Source organism: Castor canadensis, chromosome 1, assembly GCF_047511655.1.
Source record: "Castor canadensis chromosome 1, mCasCan1.hap1v2, whole genome shotgun sequence".
In the NCBI taxonomy this organism is placed as follows: Eukaryota; Metazoa; Chordata; class Mammalia; order Rodentia; family Castoridae; genus Castor; species Castor canadensis.
The window spans coordinates 150,455,824-150,479,514 of NC_133386.1; the positions used below are offsets into that span (position 1 = coordinate 150,455,824).

The window sequence follows — 23,691 nt, forward strand, 5'->3', positions numbered from 1 at the left end:
AAAGAACAGCTGAGCGCCAGTGACTCAACATCTTTAATCCTACCTACTCAGGAGGCACAGATCAGGAGGATCATGGTTCGAAGCCATCTCAGGCAAATAGTTCAGGAGACCCTATCTTGAAAAAACCCATCACAAACAAAAGGGAGTAGTACAGTGGCTCAAGGTGTAGGCCCTGAGTTCAACCCCAGTACTGCAAATGAATAAATAAGAGAGGGACTGGGGTGCAGCTAAGTGGTAGAGCATTTGCCTAGTATAAGTGAGGCCCTGGGTTCAATCTCCAGTACTGCAAAAAGAATAGTGAAAATCTAGTTCTTGTAGAAAAGTGAATAAAATAAAACTTGGTTGCCACCAACTAGGGAATCTACTTATGTCAAGCTGCCTTTTCAACCTTCTTATCTTCTCTTTATTCCATCTTCCTCTTGTCCTTCTCATGATGGAATTACTAGTCTACAAGGTCTGTATTATCTCAAACTGTCTTAGAGATGTGAAATGCCTAGGCTTCTGAAAGAAAAGATAATCTTAAATATAAAGACAAGCCATTTGTAAATCACCTCTATTTTAAATGAATGTCTTTATTCCCATTTTCTTCTAAAAGCAGCATTTTCAGTCTGCTTAAAATAGTCTTTAGTTCCAAACAATGAAGAATTATTTACACAACAAGAAACTATTAAGAAATAATTTTGACTTATTTTAGGAACAGCATAATTGAGGACTCATTCTTTTTTTGGAGGGGGGCTGGTACAGAGATGTGAACTCTGGACTTCATATTAGGTAGGCAAGTACTCTACCACTTGAACCAACCTCCAGCCCTTTTTATTCTGGTTATTTTGAAGGTGGGATCTTACTTTTTTCCCAGGGTGGCCTGAGCTGCAGTCCTCCTATTTAAGCTTCCCATCCTCACCCTCACTGGGATGACAGGCATGGCCAGCATCCCCTGCTTTTTTCCATTGAGATGAGGTCTCACAAACTTACTTGTTTTAGCTGGCCTGGAAATGTGATCCTCCCATCTCAGCCTCCCAAGTAGCTATGATTACAGACATGAACCACTGGCACTTTGCTAGGATTCATTCTTCATACAAGTGAAAGATGTCAAATTAATAGATCACCATATCTCAGATATTACATAAGTATATTAGAAGATGTTCCAAATAATTTTATCTCTCAGCTCTTTCATTTTTGGAAATGAAATTTCATTTGAACAAAAAGATAATATATTGTTTGTGATTTCTTAATCTTGACTGTGTCTTGTATTTAGCACCTGCTTCTAAAATTTCAGACTTATTTTTATGTAAATAAGTTCATAGATCTATATAGTTCCAAAGGCTATAACATAATTAAAATTTTGAAAGAGTACATTAAGTGGAACCTATTACATACAGTGTTTTGGTGACTTGGCATTTTAATGTTACCAGGGGAAGAGCCGACCTGTAAGGGACAACTACTGTGCTGCTTGTGTTGATGGAGAATAGGAAATATTCAAGTAAGGGGTTTGTGGTTTTCCTCTCTTGTGAATCACTTATTTTTTTTTTCCCCTTAGAACTCCTTGATTTATGAGCTCTTCTCTGTTATGGTGCATTCGGGGAGTGCTGCTGGTGGTCATTACTATGCTTGTATAAAGTCATTTACTGATGAGCAGTGGTACAGCTTCAATGATCAACATGTCAGCAGGGTAAGGAGGTGTCTTTTAAGATTATTATTCTGAAAGATGGGAGTAGGGATGTCTACACAACAGCAGGGGTTTTGTAAAAATGAAGTATCTGTTCCTTATCAATCAGTAAATTTCCTACTTTTGCTTATTGTAGTTCTTTGTTCTGTTTTGTGTGGACTTCTAAATGTTTCCTCTGGCCCTGAGCCTTCACATGTGTTACTTGTGTGTGATTAGGATCACTACAAATGAGTGGCTGGTAAGCAGCCATGACTATGGTTAAAATTAATGAATTGGTATCTCTGATCCATCTTGAAGATGTTGTATAGCATTTAACTCTGAGATTAAGAGATTGGATTACATATTGATATTAACATTATGGTGTCATGGATATCACACAACAATAACCTAACAATTTTTTAGATAACACAAGAGGACATTAAGAAAACACATGGTGGGTCTTCAGGAAGCAGAGGATATTATTCCAGTGCTTTTGCAAGGTAAGTAATTCCTTAATTTTTAGTGTTTGTAAGTTGGAATTACTTAATGTCTTCTGTTTTTATCTCATCAAAGATTTAACCCAAGGGTCAGTTAACTACAACCCATCGGCCAAATCCAGCCCTTCTTCAGATTTTGGAAATAAAGTTTTATTGGAACACAGACAGTCATTTGCTTATATATGTTATGTGGATACTTTCACATTACAACAGTATAACTGAATAGTTGCAACGCAAACCATCTGGCCTATAAAACTAAAGATTTTTTTCTCTCTGACCCTTTCCAGAAAAAATTTGCTCAATTATAATGAGCAGTTGTTTTAGCCATTGTGATATACATCTTTGTTGAAGACTTTACTATGTTATCAAGAGATAACGGAATCTTTTCATAAATGTGTCATTAAAGATAAGTTAGGTTTCCTTTCTTTCTGGAATGTTTCAAATTTTAATGTGTTTATGAACTATACTATGATTTTCTGATTGTTTGAAAGAAAAAAAACAATTTTAAATAAATACTTAATACTCAGAAATAGAATCTTTGCACTCTTCTTTTGGGCCCTATTAATCTTTTTTTTTTTAATATTTTTACTAGCTCCACAAATGCATATATGCTGATATATAGACTGAAGGATCCAACAAGAAATGCAAGTATGTTAACCTGTGGTTTATAAGTTTATTTATTTATTTTTTAAATTCATATTTGTATACAATGTTTGGGTCATTTCTCCTCCCTCCCCCCTATAAGTTAATTTATTTTATAAATTTTATACACTCACATTTAAGTGACAGAATAATTAAGTGCAAGAATCAATTATAAGCACTGTTATGAAATAATATTAAATGATGAAATTTTAGAAAAAATTTGCTGAATTATTTTTTAGTACACTTACTCTTCATTAAATAAATTAGATATTTATTTGCAGTAGGATTGTGTTATATGCAGTGATGATAAACCCAGCCCTGTGTAGCAGTCATAACTTACCAGCTGCATGTCCTAGCAAGTTATTTAACCTTTCTCAGTCCTTCTTTCCAAATCTGTAAAATGGAAATAATAGTAATATATTATAGAAATAATATTCTAGGCAGTTAGCATTATATCTGGTATTTAGTAGAAACTGAAATTTAGCTATTGTTTTTTCAATTTCAGTGAAGCTTTCTGGGTAATTTGGTATCTAAATATGTTGCATGGGGACCCTAGATGGCCTGAAACACTGGAAATATTTTTAGGAGCTAGAAATAAATATCTCTGCTTACTTGGTTAAAATTCATGTAAGCTTTTATGAATCTAGTATATGTCCTTTATTAAATTTTAATTTTGTTAAGAATCCCAGAAATAATCCTGAATATAAAGCATGTTTGTTTGTCTGTTTTATTTTTTTGCTAATTATTGCTTTAAAAATTATAGTTCTTTTTTTTTTTTTTTTTTTGTTGCTCTCTCCGACTCTTCACCCAGTATTGCAAATAGGTTAGGGTGATGTGCATGCTATTACATACACAGATGATGTGTTCACTCATATTTTTTTATAATTAAAAATATGTCGCTATTGCCTTCGATTTCAGCATATTTCTTTTAGATGTTGCCACGTTACTAGTAAATCTACTTTAACCATGATTATGTTTTGTTCACATTTTTGTGAACATTCATTAGATTGTGGATTCAACTGATACAAGGCTTAGGACTTATATTTTCAACAAAAGTATATTCCAGGATTTGTAACATAGTAACTGTTCAGTAATTACTGTAGACTTACTAAAAAGATGGAGACTATAACCAAGAAGTCATTTTAGAGCAAGGATTTAAGAAGTAAGCATTCTCACTGTATAATAAAAAAAAACTATACCCTCAAGAGTAACTTGTTGCAGATCATAACTACCAGGAGAAAGAGCCAGGATTGTAATTAAAGTATCCTGAATCCACTCCAGTCTTCTAATATAAATCAGCCCTTCTTTATCTATTCCCCCAACTCTGGTTTTATGATGAAGCACCAGAGGGCGCCATATAATATGCTAGGGAAAATTTTTTAGCTGGATGATTGCAGGCACACACCTCCTGAGCTCAGCATGCATGAAAGTGTTTTTTAAATTATAGCTTATTTCTACAAATAGTGCAATTTACCTTCCATAGAGACACAATTTTTTTATATTATTTTCATTTAATGCCAAATAATAATTGGTTTTATTAAACAATGTCATAATCTCATATTGTTACTTATATTACCATAAATTACCTGTGAAATTATAGTCATTAAGAAAATCTTTTCTTAAAAATAATTTGTATGTAGCTCTTGGTAATAATTTTTGTATATACTGTTTTCCTTTAACTGATTGTTTAAAATCAGCCTCAAATGATAATCACTTTTTATGCAAATGAATCTTGACAGTATGTATAGAGAAATGTAACAGATAAAGTTACCAGTTTTGTGTATTTCTTTACTTAGAACAGATAAAAGACTGAGAAGAGAGAATAGATATTACTATTAGAGAGCAATAACAAATAACCAGCATTTATAGTAGTAACCATAGCAGCAATACATTTTTTCATTGTTATTGTATTCCAGGCAATAACTTTGTGGTGTAGGTGCTGTTAAATAAGCTAAATAAGTCTTGGTCTAGAAAAGTAACCTTGTCTAAGGTCACAGAGTTTGTTGATGGCCCAATTTGACGTCAGAAATTATTCTGTTTTCTAGTTTCAGAGGGTTTTTTTGTTCCAAAATCTTCTTGAGTTCTCCTGAAGTAAGGAACCATTTTGGATAAATACATGACTTCTTAGAATATGAGACTCAACCATGGTTTCATTATCAATATCTATTTACTCTTGCCTGAAAGAAGCCATGTTCTAAGTTGAGAGAAGGATATAAATGAAATACATTTCCGTGGAGCATAGTAGAACAAAAGGGTCATAGGGAGCCCAATTCAAGTGACACTATTTTATCCTATTTTCACTATAAATAGAATTTCTAGAAGTGGATGAATACCCAGAACATATTAAAAACCTGGTGCAGAGAGAGAGAGAATTGGAAGAACAAGAAAAGAGGCAACGGGAAATTGAACGTAATACATGCAAGGTTAGATTCTATAATTTTACTTTTAGTGGAAAAGTATTGTTTAAGTTTGCTTGGCTGCAGTTCTCGTAACTAACTCGTTGGATTGATTCCAAAGACAGTTACGCCATTATGATCCTTAAGTAATGTGACTATACTTACAAAGGTAAAATTTGATCTGACTTGATGAGTAAAAATTCAGTAACCCACAGTAACAATATTCAGTATTGATGAGGCTATAGTGAGGCAAGCATTCTCATATCCTGCTATAGAATAATGAATTGCTAAAAACCTTTCTTGATAGAAGTTGATTAATGTTTATCATGAGCTATAAGCAAATTAACATACTTCTCTATTTCTCTTATGAAATATTCTAAGTGAAATAATCGCAAATACTGTAAAAATCTTGACCACAAGAATATTCATCATGGTATTTTCCAAACTAGGGAAAAATTAGAAAAACTTGAATGAATGTCAGTAGGAGTAGGAGAATGACTACATGAATTGTGGTATGTGTTTACAAAGAGACCTATGATTGCTAAAACTAATATTTTTTAAATTTTTTTTCATGACTTAAGACTTAGTCACTATCAAGTATTGAGAAATCTAGACATAAGATTGAATGATCCCAAGACTGGGAGTGTGACTCAAGTGGTAGAGTACCTGCCTAGTAAGCACTTGGCACTGAGTTCAACCACCAGTACCACCAAAAAAAAAAAAAAAAAAAAATCCCAATTTTGTTTTTAAATTACATTATTTTGATAAGTAGGAAAAGTGCTGCTGTCTAAAGAGGAATTAAGCTTTGACTCTTAATCTGCTGAGTTGATGTTTCACATTTTCTAGATAAAATTGTTCTGTTTGCATCCCATGAAACAAGTAATGATGGAAAATAAATTGGAGGTTCATAAGGATAAAACATTAAAGGAAGCAGTGGAAATGGCTTACAAGGTATGTTTAATTGCACTGTTGGTCTTTAATTATTGATAGTTCATTCATCATCAAAATATAAGCACTTATAAGAAACTTGATAGCTGTTTGTATCTGCTTTTTTATTTTTTTAACTTTATTAGCATATAATAATTGTACAAGGAGATACATCATGATATTTACATATGTGCTTACAGTATTTATGCCCTCCAGCATTCTCCTTCATCCCCCTCCTTAGTTCATATCCCTTACTGTCCTTTAGAGCATATTTAATTGATTTTGGGAATGTCCTCACTCTGAAAGCCAATTAAACTTTCTAGATCCCAGAATTAGTATTAGAAACAAGATATTTATTTTTTGCATTCATTTAGCAGGAATCTATTCCATGCCTACTGTATGAGGCATTAGAGATACCACAGCAAAAAATATTTAAACATTGCAATTTTCAATTATTTTATTTATTTTACTATAAAATAAAGCTGTAGTATATTGAGATAATTTATTCTGAAACTTTAACCATGACAAGACAGCTATGCAAAAGTTGGGGAAGAATATTCTGAGAGAGAACCTTATGCATAAAATTTTTGAGATAAGGAAGTGCTGGGCATGTTCAAGAAGGAGAAAAAAAGGAGTACCATGTTTAGGTTGTCTTCAATAGAGTAACATAAAGTGAAATTGAAGACTTTAGAAGAACAAAGTTTGAATTTTGTTCTAAGAACAATGGAAGTTATCTGTGGGGTTAGAAAGGCAAACAGAGAAGTGTTCTTTCACCAGATCATTTCAATTGTCATTGCAGCTCTTGGCAGTACATTTTTGCCCTTCTCCTATAAACATTAACAGAATTTGATGAAAATTAAATAGTCATTACTTAGAGAAAAACTGCATCTCATATCACTTTGTATATAATTTTATATATGATGTGTTAGAGGACTAAAGATGGCACTCAAGATAGTTGATACTGTTTCTCACAGTTAATCAGCACAGCCTGTGGGAATCACAACATATTATTAAAATGCTTATTCCTGCAAATGAATCAGAATTTCTGTGTTGGAGCTTGGGAATAATGCATTTTACACAAGTATCTCAGGTGATTCTGAGGTATCTTAAAGTTTGAGAACCATTTGTATCATATACCTGGTCTTGCATAGCACTTAACCAGTATTGAGATTTTACATTTAATTGTAAGGCTATGTTAATTAACATCACTGTCCCTGTCCAGATGACAAGTACTTGCAAAGGAAAAGATCATTCTGGTTTTGACACCGTTGCATTTCCAGTATTCTTGCCTGGTATATAGGAAAGTCAGATCTTTGGTGGATATGTGGATATGTGAATATGAAGGAACAAGCAGTAAAATGGATAGGTGGCTCTGTATTTACCTCATTGTAGTGAAAGTTCTTCAAACTTAAAAGTGGAGTCAAGCATCATTCATGTGAAATAGTGATGAAACTAAAGTGAAGAAAACATCTTAACAACAAAACAGTTTCACACAGTAAAGTTAATTAGTAATATAGCAATAAGGGTAGTTTATATTGCATGTTTCTAATGAAGGAAGAAAATATACTACCTTGAGAATAGAAAGTAAAAGTTCATAAAGAGAATCATACAGAAGGGAGAAGTAAGTTAATCTTGTGTACTAAAAACAGAGTTTCATTGGGAATAAGAGTGGGAAATGAATAGAGAACAGTGGGGTAGCACCAACGCTTACTCAATTTTCCTTTAAACTCATAATCACAAACCTTGAATGGCATTGAGTACTGCTAAGCAATCCAACTGTGTTTCTCCAGAAGGTTCATTTTCCACTGAAGAGGTGTTGCATCCAGGGTATGTCATCTGCTAGTGACATAAGCTAGAGAGAACTTTGGTCATTGCAGTTCCTGTGCCATGTGCTATACGTATTCTGGAGGCTGATATTGAAGGGGATGTCCAGAGGGGAGTGAGATGGCACTTGGGAGATATATAAACTGTGACTATAAAAGACATGCAGGAAGAACTGGAGGGTATAGCTCAAGGTAAAGCATTTGCCTGGCAAATATGAGGCCCTGAGTTCAAACTCCAGTACTGCCAAGAAAAACCTGCAGTTATCTTGTTATTACAAGATATTACTAGATAGTTTAATTGGGTTAGGAAAATAAAAGATGCATGTTCTAATTAGTTGTTTGGTTATTTCCCTTGATGTGTCTAGCTTAGTGATTACAAAGCAATAGATTATAATAAGTTTAGAATATTAACTTTTTTAAAATAAAAACATCTTTGAAATATGTTACTGCAGAGCCAGGTGTGGTGGTACACATTTGTAATCCCAGCTACAACAGGAGGCGGAGGTAGGAGAATTGCAGTACAAGGCTGGTTCCTGGGCAAAGCACAAGATTCTACCTGAGAAATAAACTAAAGCAAAAAGGGCTGGGGGCATAACTCAAGTGGTAAATTGCTTGCCTAGCAAGCATAAGGCTCCAAGTTCAAACCCTAGTGCTGCCAAAATGTGTGTGTGTGTGTGAGAGAGAGAGACAGTGTACATAGTTTCTATGGTTTGAATGATAATGAAAGATGGTTATTTAAAAAAATAACATTTAAGTTGTCTCCATAACTTTGATGTCTGATACAAATCATAATTACATAAAATTTATTATTTCTGAGGCCCTATTACTATTAGGATTATTACATATTAGACTGAAACACTATGTACATTTTTTCTCTTGCTATGGGGATTGTTTTCTTTTTAGATGATGGATTTAGAAGATGTAATACCTGTGGATTGCTGCCGCCTTGTTAAGTATGATGAGTTCCATGATTATTTAGAACGATCATATGAAGGAGAAGAGGATACACCAATGGGACTTCTTCTAGGTGGAGTCAAGTCAACATATATGTTTGATCTGCTGTTGGAGACGAGAAAGCCTGATCAAGTTTTCCAGTCTTATAAACCTGGAGGTAAGCAATTATACATTCCTTTTAGTTGTACTGAACTTAAAATTTTTGTGAGAAAATGTTTTATTAATAGAAATAAGTAATTTAAATTTTTTGATATGTTCTTGAAATATATATAATTTTAACAGGCTTAGAAGTAGCAACAATTTTGGAATTCAGTTCTAGATTACTTGCAAAGAACTGTTACACAGGATTTTAAAATGGACAACAGCAATATCAAAACTTGTAGCTTATACTCTTCAGTGGGATTTTTCTTCTCCAGTACATACTACTGAATCATTCAGTTCTGAATAATTGTGTGTGCTGTAAATTCCTAAAGTTGGCAGCTAACTCTGTATCTGCCTATCTCTGACTCTCTATATCTTTCACTATCTTGCTGATCTATCTCTATATCTCTATCTCTATGTCTCTCACCACCCCAGGGGGAGGGGGAGAAAGCATATTCCCATTTTTCAGGGTCTCTTTGGAAGGGGTGAATCATATCAAGGTCAACATTTTAAGTTTTCTCCAGCTTCTCTGCTTAACAGGTCTCAGGAGCTTATTTTTTTCCTCTCCATTAAATATAATACATTGGATCAGTACATTTAGAGGTTTTTTCCCTTTGAAACTGACTTAGAAAGCAAAGTACAATGCTCCTATCTCCAGAGTAGTCCCTGAGGACAATTACGTGGTCTTTCTCAGTCTTCTAGTGATCATTATATGTGAATAAACATATACAGTGTGCGTATATGTATAATACATACATATGTATAGTATTTGTATTATATACTGTAGTAAATAAAAGAAAAATACAAATATTAAAATAATTTTGCAAAATTCTTCTGTTGTGTCTTGATTCTAACTTCCTTGCATCAGTGGTAAGTCAGAATTCAGACTTCAGTTTTCTCTCTTTTATTCTGAAAGCTGAATTTAGAAAATGTTATTCTACCTTTTCAAATTCTGCTCCTCTATAGATCCCGTAAACCTCCTTTTGTGAAGGCTTCTCTGTCCAAAGAATGTTAAGTATAACATTCTTCTAAGGAGCTCTGTCTACTTCTCTTAAGTGGAAAAATTTCATTTCTGTAAAGTTGATGGTGCCTGCTTTTGTCAGACTCTGCCCTTTGTGTAGAGTCTGCCATTGAGAGACTTTCTGAGCTAAATAGACAAAAAAAAAGAAAAAAAATAGTGATAAGGAAAATAAGAGTTGGCAATAAAAACAATTTTATTTTTAAAAAAAGAACTCTAAATGTGACTATGTGTTAAAAAACTTACAAAGTAATTTCTATTATTGATTATCAAACTTTTAAAATATTTTGTCATTTAGGTTAATAACATGGGGGAACTGAGAATTGGCATGCAATGCATACAAGAGGTTAAAAACATAACTGAATGTAGTGTTTGGAGAACATTTGTTTAACAGAGTAACTCTGAAATGTGTTTAGAGGTCATTTGTTTTTCAAGAGACTGAAAGTTTAGTTATAAACATCTTCTACAAACAAAAGAGTAGAATTCAGGATTAAATTGTAATATGAAAGGTTTAAGTAAAAAAAAAAAAAAAACACATAAACCAGACCAGTTTTTGTGCAGAATTTTTCATGAGATAAGGGAAATATTGTTTGAGAAGAAGAAGTCTGATTATAAGCAAATGAATGGTTTAATGAAGGATGTCCAAAAGCAATTGTGGTTCTATATATCCCCTTTAGTATTTGGTTTGCAGTCTTTAGTTATTTATATTTATTTGGTTTCGTCTTGGAGTTGGAACCTTGGATTTTTATTTTATACTTCATCTTAGCCAAAAGACCAAGAAGCTGTTGAACTTGTATTTTTGATACACTTGATAAACGTAACGGTGGTACTATGTTTTAGAAAGAAACCAGTCATATATTTTAAAAGTCACATTTTGACTTTTGTATGTGATACATAGTACATAGGTCAAAAATGATACTTCTTAATAAAGATCATTATTTAACATTTTTTAAAGGTCTGACAGAGCTTTTAACACCCTCATCTCCATTTTTGTATATATGTTTGTATTGTGAAAAAGTAGTTCGTAATGTGTTTTATGTGTATAGCATACACCTGCCGTATTGGGTAATTAGAAAATACTACCTTTGCCATCTGTTAAAAACACTTATGACTGTTATTGTCATGTGAAATACACTTTAAAAATAACCCTCTATCCTTTTATGTCTTCAACTGTGATAGAAGTGATGGTGAAAGTTCATGTTGTTGATCTGAAGGCAGAAACTGTAGCTGCCCCTGTAACTGTTCGTGCTTACTTAAATCAGACAGTTACCGAGTTCAAACAACTGATTTCCAAGGTAAGTTTGAGTACCTGCTGTGTGTGTAGCACTATGTGGTAGTTATGAGTAAGATGTAGGCTCTTTGTTTAGAAGACAATGTTTATAGTTAGAACAACCATAGTAGGAAAGAAGGACACTTCAAATAGAAAACAACAAATTGAGCAAAATATGGAGGCGGGAAAGTACGAAGCAAGTGCATAGGACAGTAATTTAGAAGCTTTCTCTGGATCATTTGAACTGTATGTCTGGAGGTATAAACTCAGTTTATTTCATGGAGGTCTTAAACAGTATACACAAAAATTTGGGTTCTCTTTGGTGTAGTAGCAAGAAGTAGATTTTCTGAATGATCATGGTATGGTGATATGATCATTGGGGGAGGGGGGGCGGTTAAGTCCATTGACGCTATACTGGTGTTTCAGAAGCATTGAGGAAGAGTCAGGAATGGAGATGTGGCAGCTGCTGAAATAATTAAGGTGAAAATATGTGACTGGAAATGAAAGAAGGCATAGATTGATTGTGAGAGTAATTATATCAACAGACTGCAGGATGTGTAACTGGTACATGTTGGAGAGTAAGACAGGAACATAGATGATGATCTAAGGGGTTTCAAACTTGGGTAGCAAAAAGGTAGTGATATATTAATAGCAATAGAAGAGGGAGGCAGATCTGACAGGGAAGGAGATGAATTAAATACTGGTCCCATTATGTGCATTAATTGTAAAGAACATGAGCCCATTCCGAATTTTTTATCTGGAAAATACGATGATGAAAACATTAAAGTTTCTTTGGCAAATGGGCTAATCTACTTCAATGATTGATCCCAGGTCCTTGCTCTCTGATACTTTCAAGAACTCATCTTAAGTTTCTAAGTCAAGCAGAATTATTTTCAAAGAACACTTTTTTAATAAAATACTTTTTGTTATAGACCATCCACTTACCTGCTGAAACAATGAGAATAGTGCTGGAACGCTGCTATAATGATTTGCGTCTTCTCAGTGTGCCCAGTAAAACCCTGAAAGCTGAAGGTTTTTTTAGAAGTAACAAGGTGTGTTGCTTTTTGTTTTCATTGCTGTTTTCTACACTAATAATAAATGGAATTCAGTTCAATGTCTTAGACCTAGCTTCTAGAGTTATCTACAATCCACCCACCTAGAACTGACCTTTTAAATTTATGTGTCCTCCCAGTAATTACCTTTCTTGGTACTAAGGTCAAATCAGGTTTCTTTCTCTCCTCTGAATCAGTTTGCACTTGTTCACATGTGTCCCAGTTGGAGTGTTATTTTTCTTCTCCCTAAATTTATTTTTCAAACCCCAGATTAGCCCTGGCTCATTGGTGAGGCCCTCAGGACTATATCTGCCCTCAATGACTGTGTCTTCTGAATTTCTATCCTTGAGCTTTTCTCATAAAACAGCACTTTGTTCTGAGAGTCAGAGAGGCATGTGTGCTATAGAGAAAATGACTCCCTTTGCCCACTCACTTACCTCTTTTGGAAAGGGGAAGCTCATGCTGATCCTCTTGTTTTACCTCTTGATGCCATTCTGTATTACATTATTTAACACTTGTGTTTGTTCCTAGTATCATTGGTTCACTCTGGATAAATTACATCCAAATTTTTCCTTGCTTTGCCATCTTTTACTTATCACCTTTTCCAGTCTCTTTCTACTTTGTGCATCACAGTCTTTTTTCCCACTTAACCTGTTTTAGAATTATTTTATTAATCTGACTGTAATTTTTATTCACCTCTATTTTCTTCTAATTAACTTTTGTTTGTAAGGTGTGCAGGAGGAATTTAACTGTTTTCTTAAATGATTAACTAGTAGTGTTGATTCGTAACATTTATTGAATAATAGCAATGCTTTCTTTTTTAAATAAAAACCCAGCATGCTATTGCAAAATTTATGTATAAGCATTTCATTAAAAAAAATACTTATTGGACTAGGGTATATGGCTCAAGTGGTAGAACATGAGTGCTGGGCATTGAATTCAGTCCCCAGTACCACCCAAAAAAAAAAACTTTTACTATGGAAAAATTTAAATGTATATAATGTATATAAAAGTAAATAGAATAGTATAATGACCTTCCATATCCCCATTACCCAGCTTCTATAATATCAACTCTCAATTAATCTGTATTTAAGCACTCACTTCCCCCAGATCATTTGAAAAACTTACTCTGCATCCTGTCATTTCATCTATATGTATTGCAAACGTATATGAGAACTACATTATGTGTCTAAAAGATTTTAAATGCCTTAACCAATATCTAATCAGTTTAGAAAACTTCTTCCAATATGGTTTGTAAAATCAGGATCCCAATAAAACTCATAATGTATTTCTCATGCCTATTTTGTGCCACAGATTCCCCCATGTCATTTTTGTTTACAATTTATTTGTTACAGAAGCAAATGATTTGCCCATTAAATTTCTCTGTAATCTGGATTTTGGTGTTGCATTCACAAGTGTCCTTGTTTTTTTTTTTAATTTTTGGTAGAACTGGGGTTTGACTTCAGGGCTTCCTACTTGGCACAGCAGGAGCTCTACTACTTGAGTCACATGTCTAGTCCATTTTGCTCTGGTTATTTTGGAGATAGTCTTGTGAACTATTTTCCTGGGCTACCCTCAAACCATGATCCTCCGGATCACAGCCTCCCAAGTAGCTGGGATTACAGGCACAAACCACCAGCACTGGCCCAAGGTGTTGTTGTATATGTTCCTCTCTCTACATTCATACTAAACTTTGATTTCCGAAAAGGCAGCATGTATAACACAAAAACTTTCTGAAAATGGGCAACCCAATAAATTAAATAAGGTGTGTGTATCTGTCTGTCCATGTCTGCCCATTTGCTCTATCTTAATGTCATTTTATGGCTAGTTGCAAAGACATAGGAGCTTAATATTTATTTTACTTGTTCTCCAAGACAATTACAGTGTCCTTCAGGATTTTTAATGCTACAGATTTCATAACTTACCATGCACATAACTTACCATGATGTTACTGTCATGAATGAGAATGTCACTAAAAATTAGGATGCACAATAACTCTTTGACTTACAATTTAGGTGTTTGTTGAAAGTTCTGAGACTTTGGATTACCAGATGGCCTTTACGGACTCTCATTTATGGAAACTCCTGGATCGACATGCAAATACAATCAGGTTATTTGTTTTGCTACCTGAACAATCCCCAGGATCTTACTCCAAAAGGACAGCATACCAAAAAGCTGGGGGTGATTCTGGTAATGTGGATGATGATTGTGAAAGGGTCAAAGGACCTGTAGGGAGCCTCAAGTCTGTGGAAGCTATTTTAGAAGAGAGCACTGAAAAACTCAAAAGCTTGTCTCTGCAGCAGCAGCAGGATGGAGATAATGGGGACAGCAGCAAAAGCACTGAGACGAGTGACTTTGAAAATATCGAATCACCCCTCAATGAGAGGGACTCATCAACATCTGTGGATAATAGAGAGCTTGAGCAGCACATTCAGACTTCTGACCCAGAAAACTTTCAGTCTGAAGAACGGTCAGACTCAGATGTGAATAATGACAGGAGTACAAGTTCAGTGGACAGTGACATCCTTAGTTCCAGTCATAGCAGTGATACTTTGTGCAATGCAGATAACACCCAGATCCCTTTGGCTAATGGACTTGACTCTCACAGTATCACAAGTAGCAGAAGAACTAAAGCCAACGAAGGGAAAAAGGAGACATGGGACACAGCAGAAGAAGACTCTGGAACTGACAGTGAATACGATGAGAGCGGCAAGAGTCGGGGAGAGACACAGTACTTGTATTTCAAAGCAGATCCCTATGCTGCAGACGAAGGCGCTGGGGAAGGGCACAAATGTATGTACTTGAAAAGGAAAGGCTCCTTGAAACAGCTTCGATTATTTTCTCACCTTATTTACATTTTTAGTTAAGAATTAGGTACTTACTTCTAGGACCACCTATAACTTCCCGGACTATTAGATAATTAGCTTTTCTTTCGTCTTCATTGCAGTTATGATAAGCAGTGTTCTTATACCTATGCAATATATTAGACAGTAATTGTGTCAGAACTCTGGTGAACAAATGAAATAGTAGTCAGTTTTAGGAAAGAACTCTGATAGAAGTATTAAGTAAAAAAACTAAGGAATAGTTTTAAAAGTAAATAATAGACTCTTCCACAAAAGCCCCTGTGCTTTAGTAATTTGGAGTTCAGTGCCCAGGAAAATTTTTTATTTGTACATCTTTTCCTTTTGCTCTCCTAGTACAAACAACACCTCCTTTCCCACATCCCTAAAAAGTCCATAACTAATTGTTAACCTTGATTGGGTTTTTTGTTTTGGGGGTTTTTTTTATAGTGTTGGGGATCAAACCCAGGGCCTTAAACATGCTAGACAAGCACTCTACCACTGAACGATAGCCCTAACCCTTTTTAAATTTGTTACTTTGAAGTAACTCCCAGCCAGGTACAAATTAGAACTTCTGAATTGCATAGATCTCAAAAAGATGGAAGAGATTTAGTGTGGGCATTTGGGATAAGCAATGACAGCAAAAACATACCAACATCTAACATTGTATGAGACTTCCAAAAGAACTTTTATAGAACTTCAGACTAAAGCCAGCCAATTAGCAACACAGCCAGATTAAAGAAACAAACTTGTTTTCAAGTGTAAAAAGGAATTAGCTGAAAAGTGAAATACTTTGCATTACCGTTTAATGAAGCATTATATTAGTATTACTTCTTACATTTTTAGTTTTTAAAATGTTTATTTGTTCTCAAAGCTTCTGTGAAATTCATAAGGCAAATACTAGTATCACTAGTATTTGACTAATAAAACTGAAGATCACAGAGGATGAACTTGCCCTAGCATATAGATGGTAATAGTAAATAGTGTGACTGTTACAAGAATTTAAGGTTTCTAATGGAGTGCATGTTTCTTTTAGATTTGGATGAGAACTCCACACTTTATTCATATTCATCCACTCACCTAATTATTGTTTACCAAATCCATACTTGATGCTAGACGCTATGTAGCTATTAAAAATAGAGATGACTAAAAAAAATATTTTTTAAATAGAGATAATTAAGGCTAAGAATCATCTAGTTGGGAAAAGGTATACAACCATCCACTGTTTAAAAAAAAAAATAGTGCGATGATGCTTATAATCTCAAAAGTCTTGTCTTTTAACCCTGGTGGTAGAGGGCTGTGCATGGCGGTATGTGCCTATAATCCCAGCTAATTGGGAGGCTTGACTGGGAGATCAAAGTTCAAGGCCAGCCTGACCAAAAAAAGTTTGCAAGGACTAGTGGAGTGGTTTAAGTGGTAGAGCACTTGCCTAGCAAGTATGAAGCTCTTGAGTTCAAACCCCAGTACCACCAAAAATAAAGTATAAAAAAGTTAGGAAAACCCCTTCTCAACCAATAAGCTGAGTATGATGGTATGCAACTGTAATCCAAGCTACAAGGAAGGCATAAGTAGAAATATCGAAGATCAAGGACAGCCCTGTGCAAAAATGCAAAACCCTATCTGAAAAATAACTAAAGCTAAAAAGGGGGGAGGTATGGTTCACATGGTAGAGGACCTGCCTAGCAAGCATGAAGGCATTAGTTCAAAACCCAAAACTCCAGTACCACCAAAATTTTTTTTTCACTTTTTGTAGAAGAAAAAAGTGATAGAAATTAGGAAATCAGTAATAAAACTACATAAATATTGGGGGGGGGGTTTTAACTAGTTAGGTTCAAATAACACTAGAATCATGACATCCATACATTTATCTTACAGAAACTTGAGTGTGAAAATGTAGATTGGTGGGCCAAAATGGAGAGAGAAATCATATTCTAATAATGCTTTAAGTTTCCATGGAGCTTGTACCTCCTAAGGCTTATTAACTTGCATTGTGGGAAATGGTGGTACAACACCGTTTTCACTGATGAAGTGACAGTTTGCCCAAGATCACTCAGCTAGTAGGCCACACTGCTAGAGGGTACCCTGGTATTCTGATTGTAAGCTACAACCCTGTAGCTACTGCCACCTTAACTTCCTTACATCAAAGGAGAGGAAAAAATAGTAGTCGACCCACTGGAAATAGAAAACTAGCTCTGTTTTAGGAAAAGATTAGGAATTTCTTTTAGGTAGTTTGTATTAGAATGATGTGCTGAAAATTTGACTGGATGATAGTCTCAACCTTATAAAGAATTCAGTGGGAATACTTAGAATTATTTCATTTCTGTTTTAGGATAGCATTTTTATCTTTAAGTTTCTAAAATTTAAAGATAAAGTCCTTAAAAAGGAGATTGCTGGCCATTTTAACCTTTTTTTTTTTTTGAAAATTCATCCTAGGCTGATTTACTCGTGCTCATTGAAATAGCAAACATAGTGATGTTGCAGTTTGCTTAGGCTTTCAGAAACTACCAAAGGCTTGTTTGAAAAGAACTAGAAACTGACCTCTCATGTTTACAGACTGGTTAGGAGATTGGAGGGAGGGACGCTGGCTAGCAGCCAGGTTTTTCAGCAGTCTGTACTGAGACTGACTCCTCATGGTTCCTCAGTGATCTGAAAGTGGGTACTGAGAAAATGTGGCTACAGGTTGCTCACGATGAGGAAATGGGTGTCTGAAGGCTGACATGGTGCATGGTATAGGCACTTCACTTAGGTGATAATTGAAGTATGCATAAATGACAGTCTGTTAGCTCCATGTATGATCAGGGAGTAACTTTAGATCATTCTGTGGAAATACAGTCCTGCTGTGACCTAGTTGCAGCCTGTAGGCACCTGTGTGTAAACAAAAGGCTAGGTACTAAAATGATGATTATAGTGCATTGTTACCAAAATGTCCTTGTATGGTTTTGGTTATCCCCTCATTCAAGAAATATAAAAGAAAAAGGACAAGTCTAAAGATTTTAAAGTTGTGTTACAAAGAGACTGACTTCCTCAGTTTTTAGACATAGAATGAGTGGTATGTTGGTTATCGCTAAAGCTCAAAAATAATTATAGTCAATAAATTAAGCGAACGTTTTTTGCCAAGATTATGCTAAGCATTTTACATGTATTGTCTTTATTTATAGTAAAGGTAGTTGAACTATAGCAAAATTAAGTCAAAGTCACAAATCAAATCCAGTATCCAAGAGGAGTCAGGAGTTCATTCAGGCCAGGCCTTGTAACCACTGTTCTAATCTCGATATCAGACTGTATTGATAACCACAATCATTGTGTCTTCCTGTGACAACACACTACTGGAGAAACTAAAACAGCAGTGATACTTTGCATTTGAGTAATGGTTTAGAACCCACTAGTTTGTCAGAACACTCTGAGACTGGTTGTTAAGGATCCTGTGGGAACTGAAGCTCAGAGATTAGATGCCCTACCTACATACACTTATAAAACTACAGTGGCAACTGAAACCCAGTCATAGGCCTTTGATTTCTAGTAAAGTCATTTATTTCTCCATTACACCCTTTCTTTAAGAAATTCACTACCTGTTGGAGAGCATAAAAAGAATGTAGGCCAAAGCCTACATTGTTAATATTTAGGTGCATTCCTTAGGCTTAAAAATATATAGTAAACAAAATTCATCACCCTCTTTACATTTTCTTCTGGTTCGTACTGATCACATTTTCTATAACGGACTTGTATCATAGCCAGGAAAACAGTCAGTGAACATTAATTCCTCTGAAAGATCTACTCAGAAAAATTCATCAACCCAAGAGTTGAAATGACTTGAGAATGTAAACCAGGAGTCTGGGTCTTGTCCTTTACCTTTCATGTAGATTTTATAGAGAAACAGACCTACTTTGATGGAGCCTTAGGACTGTAGAGGATAGGACTGTAGAGGACACTGCCTGAGGTAGCATGGCAGCCCTTGTATTCAGCACTGCCTAATTACAAGAGAAAGAGACAACTAAGTTTAATTAGCAACCAGGTTTGCTTGAATATGAGGACTAGGAATAGAAACATTCCAGAAGTAACCTTATGAGTGGCTTATAAAATAAGGGACAAAAAATTGAAATGATAGGCACTAGAAAAAGTATACAGGCTGGGCATGGACATGGTGCCTTATACCTATAATTCCAGCTACTCAGAAGCAGAGATTGGAAGGATCACGGTTCAAGGCCAGCCTGGAATCAAGTTAACAAGACCTCCATTTCACTAAACAAGCTGGGCATGGGAGCATACACCTGTAATCCCTGCTTATACAGGATACTGTAGTTAGAAGGATTATAGTCCATACTGGGCCCAAGCAAAAATGCCAGACTGTACCTAAAAAAAAATCACCCAAAATGAAAAAGGCCGGAGGTATGGCTCAAGTGGCAGAGCACTTGCCTAGCAAACACAGGACCTGAGTTCAAACCCCAAAACCCACCCTTCGCCCCCCCAAAAAAAATATAAGCATATGTATATGTAATCCATGATTATCCCCTTATAATGCCAAGAGAGTTTAAGGTTAAGCCTGGTTAGGGGAGTGGGGGGAGTACTTGATCCATTTTGATGCAGTTCCTATTACCAACCATATGATAAAGCATGCATCTTAATATGCTATTCTTGAAATTTTTTCTAGTAGAAATCTGATAACTAATATTACCACAGATAACATTACGAAGAGTTTTCGAGGCAGTTGCTATGTATCTGGCACTGTGCTAAAAGCAAGATAAATGTATGAGCTTGTTATTATGTGTCAGGCAATATTATTATGTCCATGTTCCTTCTGAATAAACAGAGGAGATAGGGATGAAAGCTAACCAAAGTCTATACTGTTTGGTGTGGAACGAGAAATGTATTGATTTTAAAAGAATCCCTGGAAGTTTGTTGTTGGATTCAGTGACAAAAAATAAATAAGCACTTAATACTCAGAACATTTAAAACTGTCAGCTTGTATTTATCAAATACTCAGTATCAAAGGGTTTTTTTTTTTTGTTTTTGGTCCATTCAATATAGTATATTACCTAAAAATTTTACCAAAAAGAGATACTTTCCCTGGTGTACAGTGTAATAAGAAGAATATGATCTATTTTATTTCTTTTACATTATTGTTCATGTTTTGTTTAATTTTTTTGTGCTTAGGGTTGATGGTGCATGTTGATAAAAGAATTACTCTGGCAGCTTTCAAACAACATTTAGAGCCCTTTGTTGGAGTTCTGTCCTCTCACTTCAAAGTCTTTCGAGTGTATGCCAGCAATCAAGAGTTTGAGAGCGTCCGGCTGAATGAGACACTTTCATCATTTTCAGATGACAATAAGGTTAATTAAAAGAATTTTTGAATAATTAGAATGTTTTAAATGATAGATTTGAAACATCTTGAACTACTTCTGAATAAGGTGAAGTAGGTACCCAACAGGAAAGGGGGAGTTCCTTTGATAATTAGTGGTTATTTGAGGGTATTTGTTGTTTTTCTTCATTCATCCAAAAAATAGTTGTTAAATGTTAACCGTGTGTCAGTTACTATTCTAGGTGCTGAGAATTCAGAGGTAAAAGATATACCTGTTCTCAAAGATCGCATAATCTAGAGAATTTTGAAAAACATAAGTAAACAATGGGTTGAGAATATTGTTCTGCTGAAACAGTACATCTAAAAATATGTTTTTAATTTATAGATTACAATTAGACTGGGGAGAGCACTTAAAAAAGGAGAATACAGAGTTAAAGTGTACCAGCTTTTAGTCAATGAACAAGAGGTGAGTAATACATCTAAAAGCAATACAAGATTGCTTTTACAGCAGATTTACAGAGGATTTTTTTTAAAAAACTAGTTTCTTATTTAGTTTTGCAGGTCATATTGTCTTTGTTGCAGTTAATCAGTTCTGCCACTGTAGCACAAACCAAAGACAACATGTGAACTAATGGAAATGCTTACAGTCCAATAAAATTTTATTAGAAAAATAGGCAGCCATGAATGTGGCCCTCTGGCCATTGTCTGTCATTCTCTGTTCTGAAGTGTTGCTACAGAGCTAGAGTGAAGCAAAAGCTTCCTGCTTTAGGAGATGTATTTGTGGTTGCTTTCTGGAAATGATCAGAGAATGCCTGACCTGTAAAGTCCAGAGGTACTTTCTGGGTCCAGAATCTTTCTAGTTTTAGCAAGTATTTGTGTAGTGCTTACTATGTGCTCTAAGTGCTTGCAAAGACTCTCATTCAGTCTTTATTAGTTAACTCGATCATATAAGTACTATTTATTATTGCCACTTTATACATAAAGAAACTATGGCACAGAGAAGTGATGTATCTTGCTCAAGGTCACACATCTTGTAAATGGTGGATTAAGGGTATAATAAACAGGCTATGTTGTGGGAGGAGTAATCAGAAAAATGTTTTAGTTCCTGTAACATACAACAATTGGGCTAATACCCCAAAGATAAGGCAAAGATTCTATTTTCAAAATGTTTATAACATCTTACTGGGAATATAGGCAAATGAAAACCATAAATTTTTCATGAAATGCTTTCATTAGTTCACCTATCATACCTCTTATTTGTGACCCATACAGTCATTTTGACTTGAGTGCTTCTTGTGAGTTTGGGGTTTGTGGATACTATGTCTCTTTGAAATGGTGTCATTGGAGATTTGATATGCATTCTCCTCATTGTAGTCCATGAAAGTGTTTTGTTTTACTTTCAAAATTGTGGTCGTTTTATTACAAGAAGGAAAAATATGAATGCATTGTCATTGTTAACTTTCATAATAACTCAGTGAGGAAGATACTGTCCCCTTTTATAGATGAGAAAACTGAGGCACGGAGATGTTAAGTAAACTTGCCTGAGATAGTTTAGCTGGTAAGTTATAGAGCTAAGATTTAAGTAGAAGACAGACTTCTGATCTCAGGACAAATAAATGTCTTCTTAATCTTTATTTAAATGTGTAATTCAGGCTCTGATTATTTATGTTTATATTCCCAGCCATGCAAGTTTCTGCTAGATGCTGTGTTTGCTAAAGGAATGACTGTACGGCAATCCAAAGAGGAATTAATTCCTCAACTCAGGGAGCAGTGTGGCTTAGAGCTCAGTATTGACAGGTAAAGTAAAATTACAGTGTCAACAGCAGTTTGAAGAAAGATTGTGTAGTCTGTTTATAAAGACTGGTAGGATCTTCTAAAACTAGATGAATTAAACATTCTGGTACTGTTCAGAACTTTAGTATTGCAGAATCATGGGATTCAGCAAGAGTGTTAGAATTGTGTTTGAATTTCCTCTGGAGGATACCAAATTTGAAGTACTGGGAACATTTCCTATGGATCATTTTCTCTAAATTTTAATGATAACCATTTGACTTTTATTTTTCCTTAGTGTCAGATTAATGTCAATTTTGAAGTTAAGAATTTCAGATTATAATACTTTTAAATGTGCTATTATGTTTGTAGGTTTCGTCTAAGGAAAAAAACATGGAAGAATCCTGGCACTGTCTTTTTGGATTATCATATTTATGAAGAAGATATTAATATTTCCAGCAACTGGGAAGTTTTCCTTGAAGTTCTTGATGGTATTATCGATCAATATTTTTGTGGAGAAATATCAGTTAGAAATAACCTATAACCAGTAGAAACTATAGTTTTAAATAATGAGTTACCAGGAATATAGCATACAATGTAGTGTTTTTGTGTCATCAAGCATAGATATTACTGTGGGTTGATGTAATTCCTACCTCTATTCCATTCCTGAGTTCATTTTTTATTTTCTGTGTCCTGATATAACTACTTAAGATATTTTTAGAAAATATTCACTATCTTTAGCATCTCACATTTTGGTGTCCCATTTTGCCTTTCAAATATTTTTTCTCTCCTCTAATTTTGAGAACATTAATTCCCTCTGGCATGCATTTACAACTTGAACGCTAAAGTTTTGGTACATTGTTCAGAAAAACCTGCCAGAATTTTCTTAGCCCTGTTTGTTATTTTGTTTCATTTTTTATATGATGTGACACTGATAATTTATCAGAGATTTTGTGGACATTCTATTAGTTACCTAAATTGCCATAACAAAGTACTACAAACTGAGTGGTTAAACAACAGAAATTCATCGTCTCATAGTTCTAGAGACTAGAAGTTTGAGAATGGTGTTAACAGGTCCATTCCCACTAGGGTGTTATAAGGGACAGTCTGTTCCATGCCCCTTCCTAGCTTCTGGAAGTTTGTTAACCATCCGTGCATTCTTGGGCTTGTAGTTGTAATACTCCAAGCTCTGCTTTCATCTTCACATGGTGTTTTCCATGTATGTTTGTCTGAACCCAAATTTCCCACTTTTAGAGAACATCAGTCATTTGAGACTAGGGTTCTGTCCTAATGACCTTATTTTAACTTGACTGCCGTTATAAGGACAAATACCACATTCTGAGTTCCTGGGGATTTGGACATTATGTCTTTTAGAAACAGTTCAACCCATAACAGTGACCTAGAAGAATATTTGTATTTG

At 34.8% G+C, this 23,691-nt stretch overlaps 1 protein-coding gene across 3 annotated transcripts in view; it reads left to right on the forward strand.

Moving 5' to 3' along the window:
• Usp47 (ubiquitin specific peptidase 47) overlaps positions 1 to 23,691 on the forward strand; it is a 105,917-nt gene that overhangs the window by 76,477 nt on the left and 5,749 nt on the right. For 2 of the 3 annotated variants that reach the window (XM_074041462.1, XM_020166360.2), the window contains 13 exons: positions 1,538 to 1,669; positions 2,069 to 2,145; positions 2,735 to 2,790; positions 5,095 to 5,207; positions 6,027 to 6,131; positions 8,834 to 9,041; positions 11,223 to 11,338; positions 12,246 to 12,365; positions 14,381 to 15,158; positions 20,357 to 20,532; positions 20,887 to 20,967; positions 22,183 to 22,298; positions 22,644 to 22,762. In XM_074041462.1, coding sequence (XP_073897563.1) covers positions 1,538 to 1,669; positions 2,069 to 2,145; positions 2,735 to 2,790; positions 5,095 to 5,207; positions 6,027 to 6,131; positions 8,834 to 9,041; positions 11,223 to 11,338; positions 12,246 to 12,365; positions 14,381 to 15,158; positions 20,357 to 20,532; positions 20,887 to 20,967; positions 22,183 to 22,298; positions 22,644 to 22,762 — 2,197 coding nt within the window. The remainder of the gene's footprint in view (positions 1 to 1,537; positions 1,670 to 2,068; positions 2,146 to 2,734; positions 2,791 to 5,094; positions 5,208 to 6,026; positions 6,132 to 8,833; positions 9,042 to 11,222; positions 11,339 to 12,245; positions 12,366 to 14,380; positions 15,159 to 20,356; positions 20,533 to 20,886; positions 20,968 to 22,182; positions 22,299 to 22,643; positions 22,763 to 23,691) is intronic. The other variant, XM_074041474.1, reaches the window with a different exon arrangement.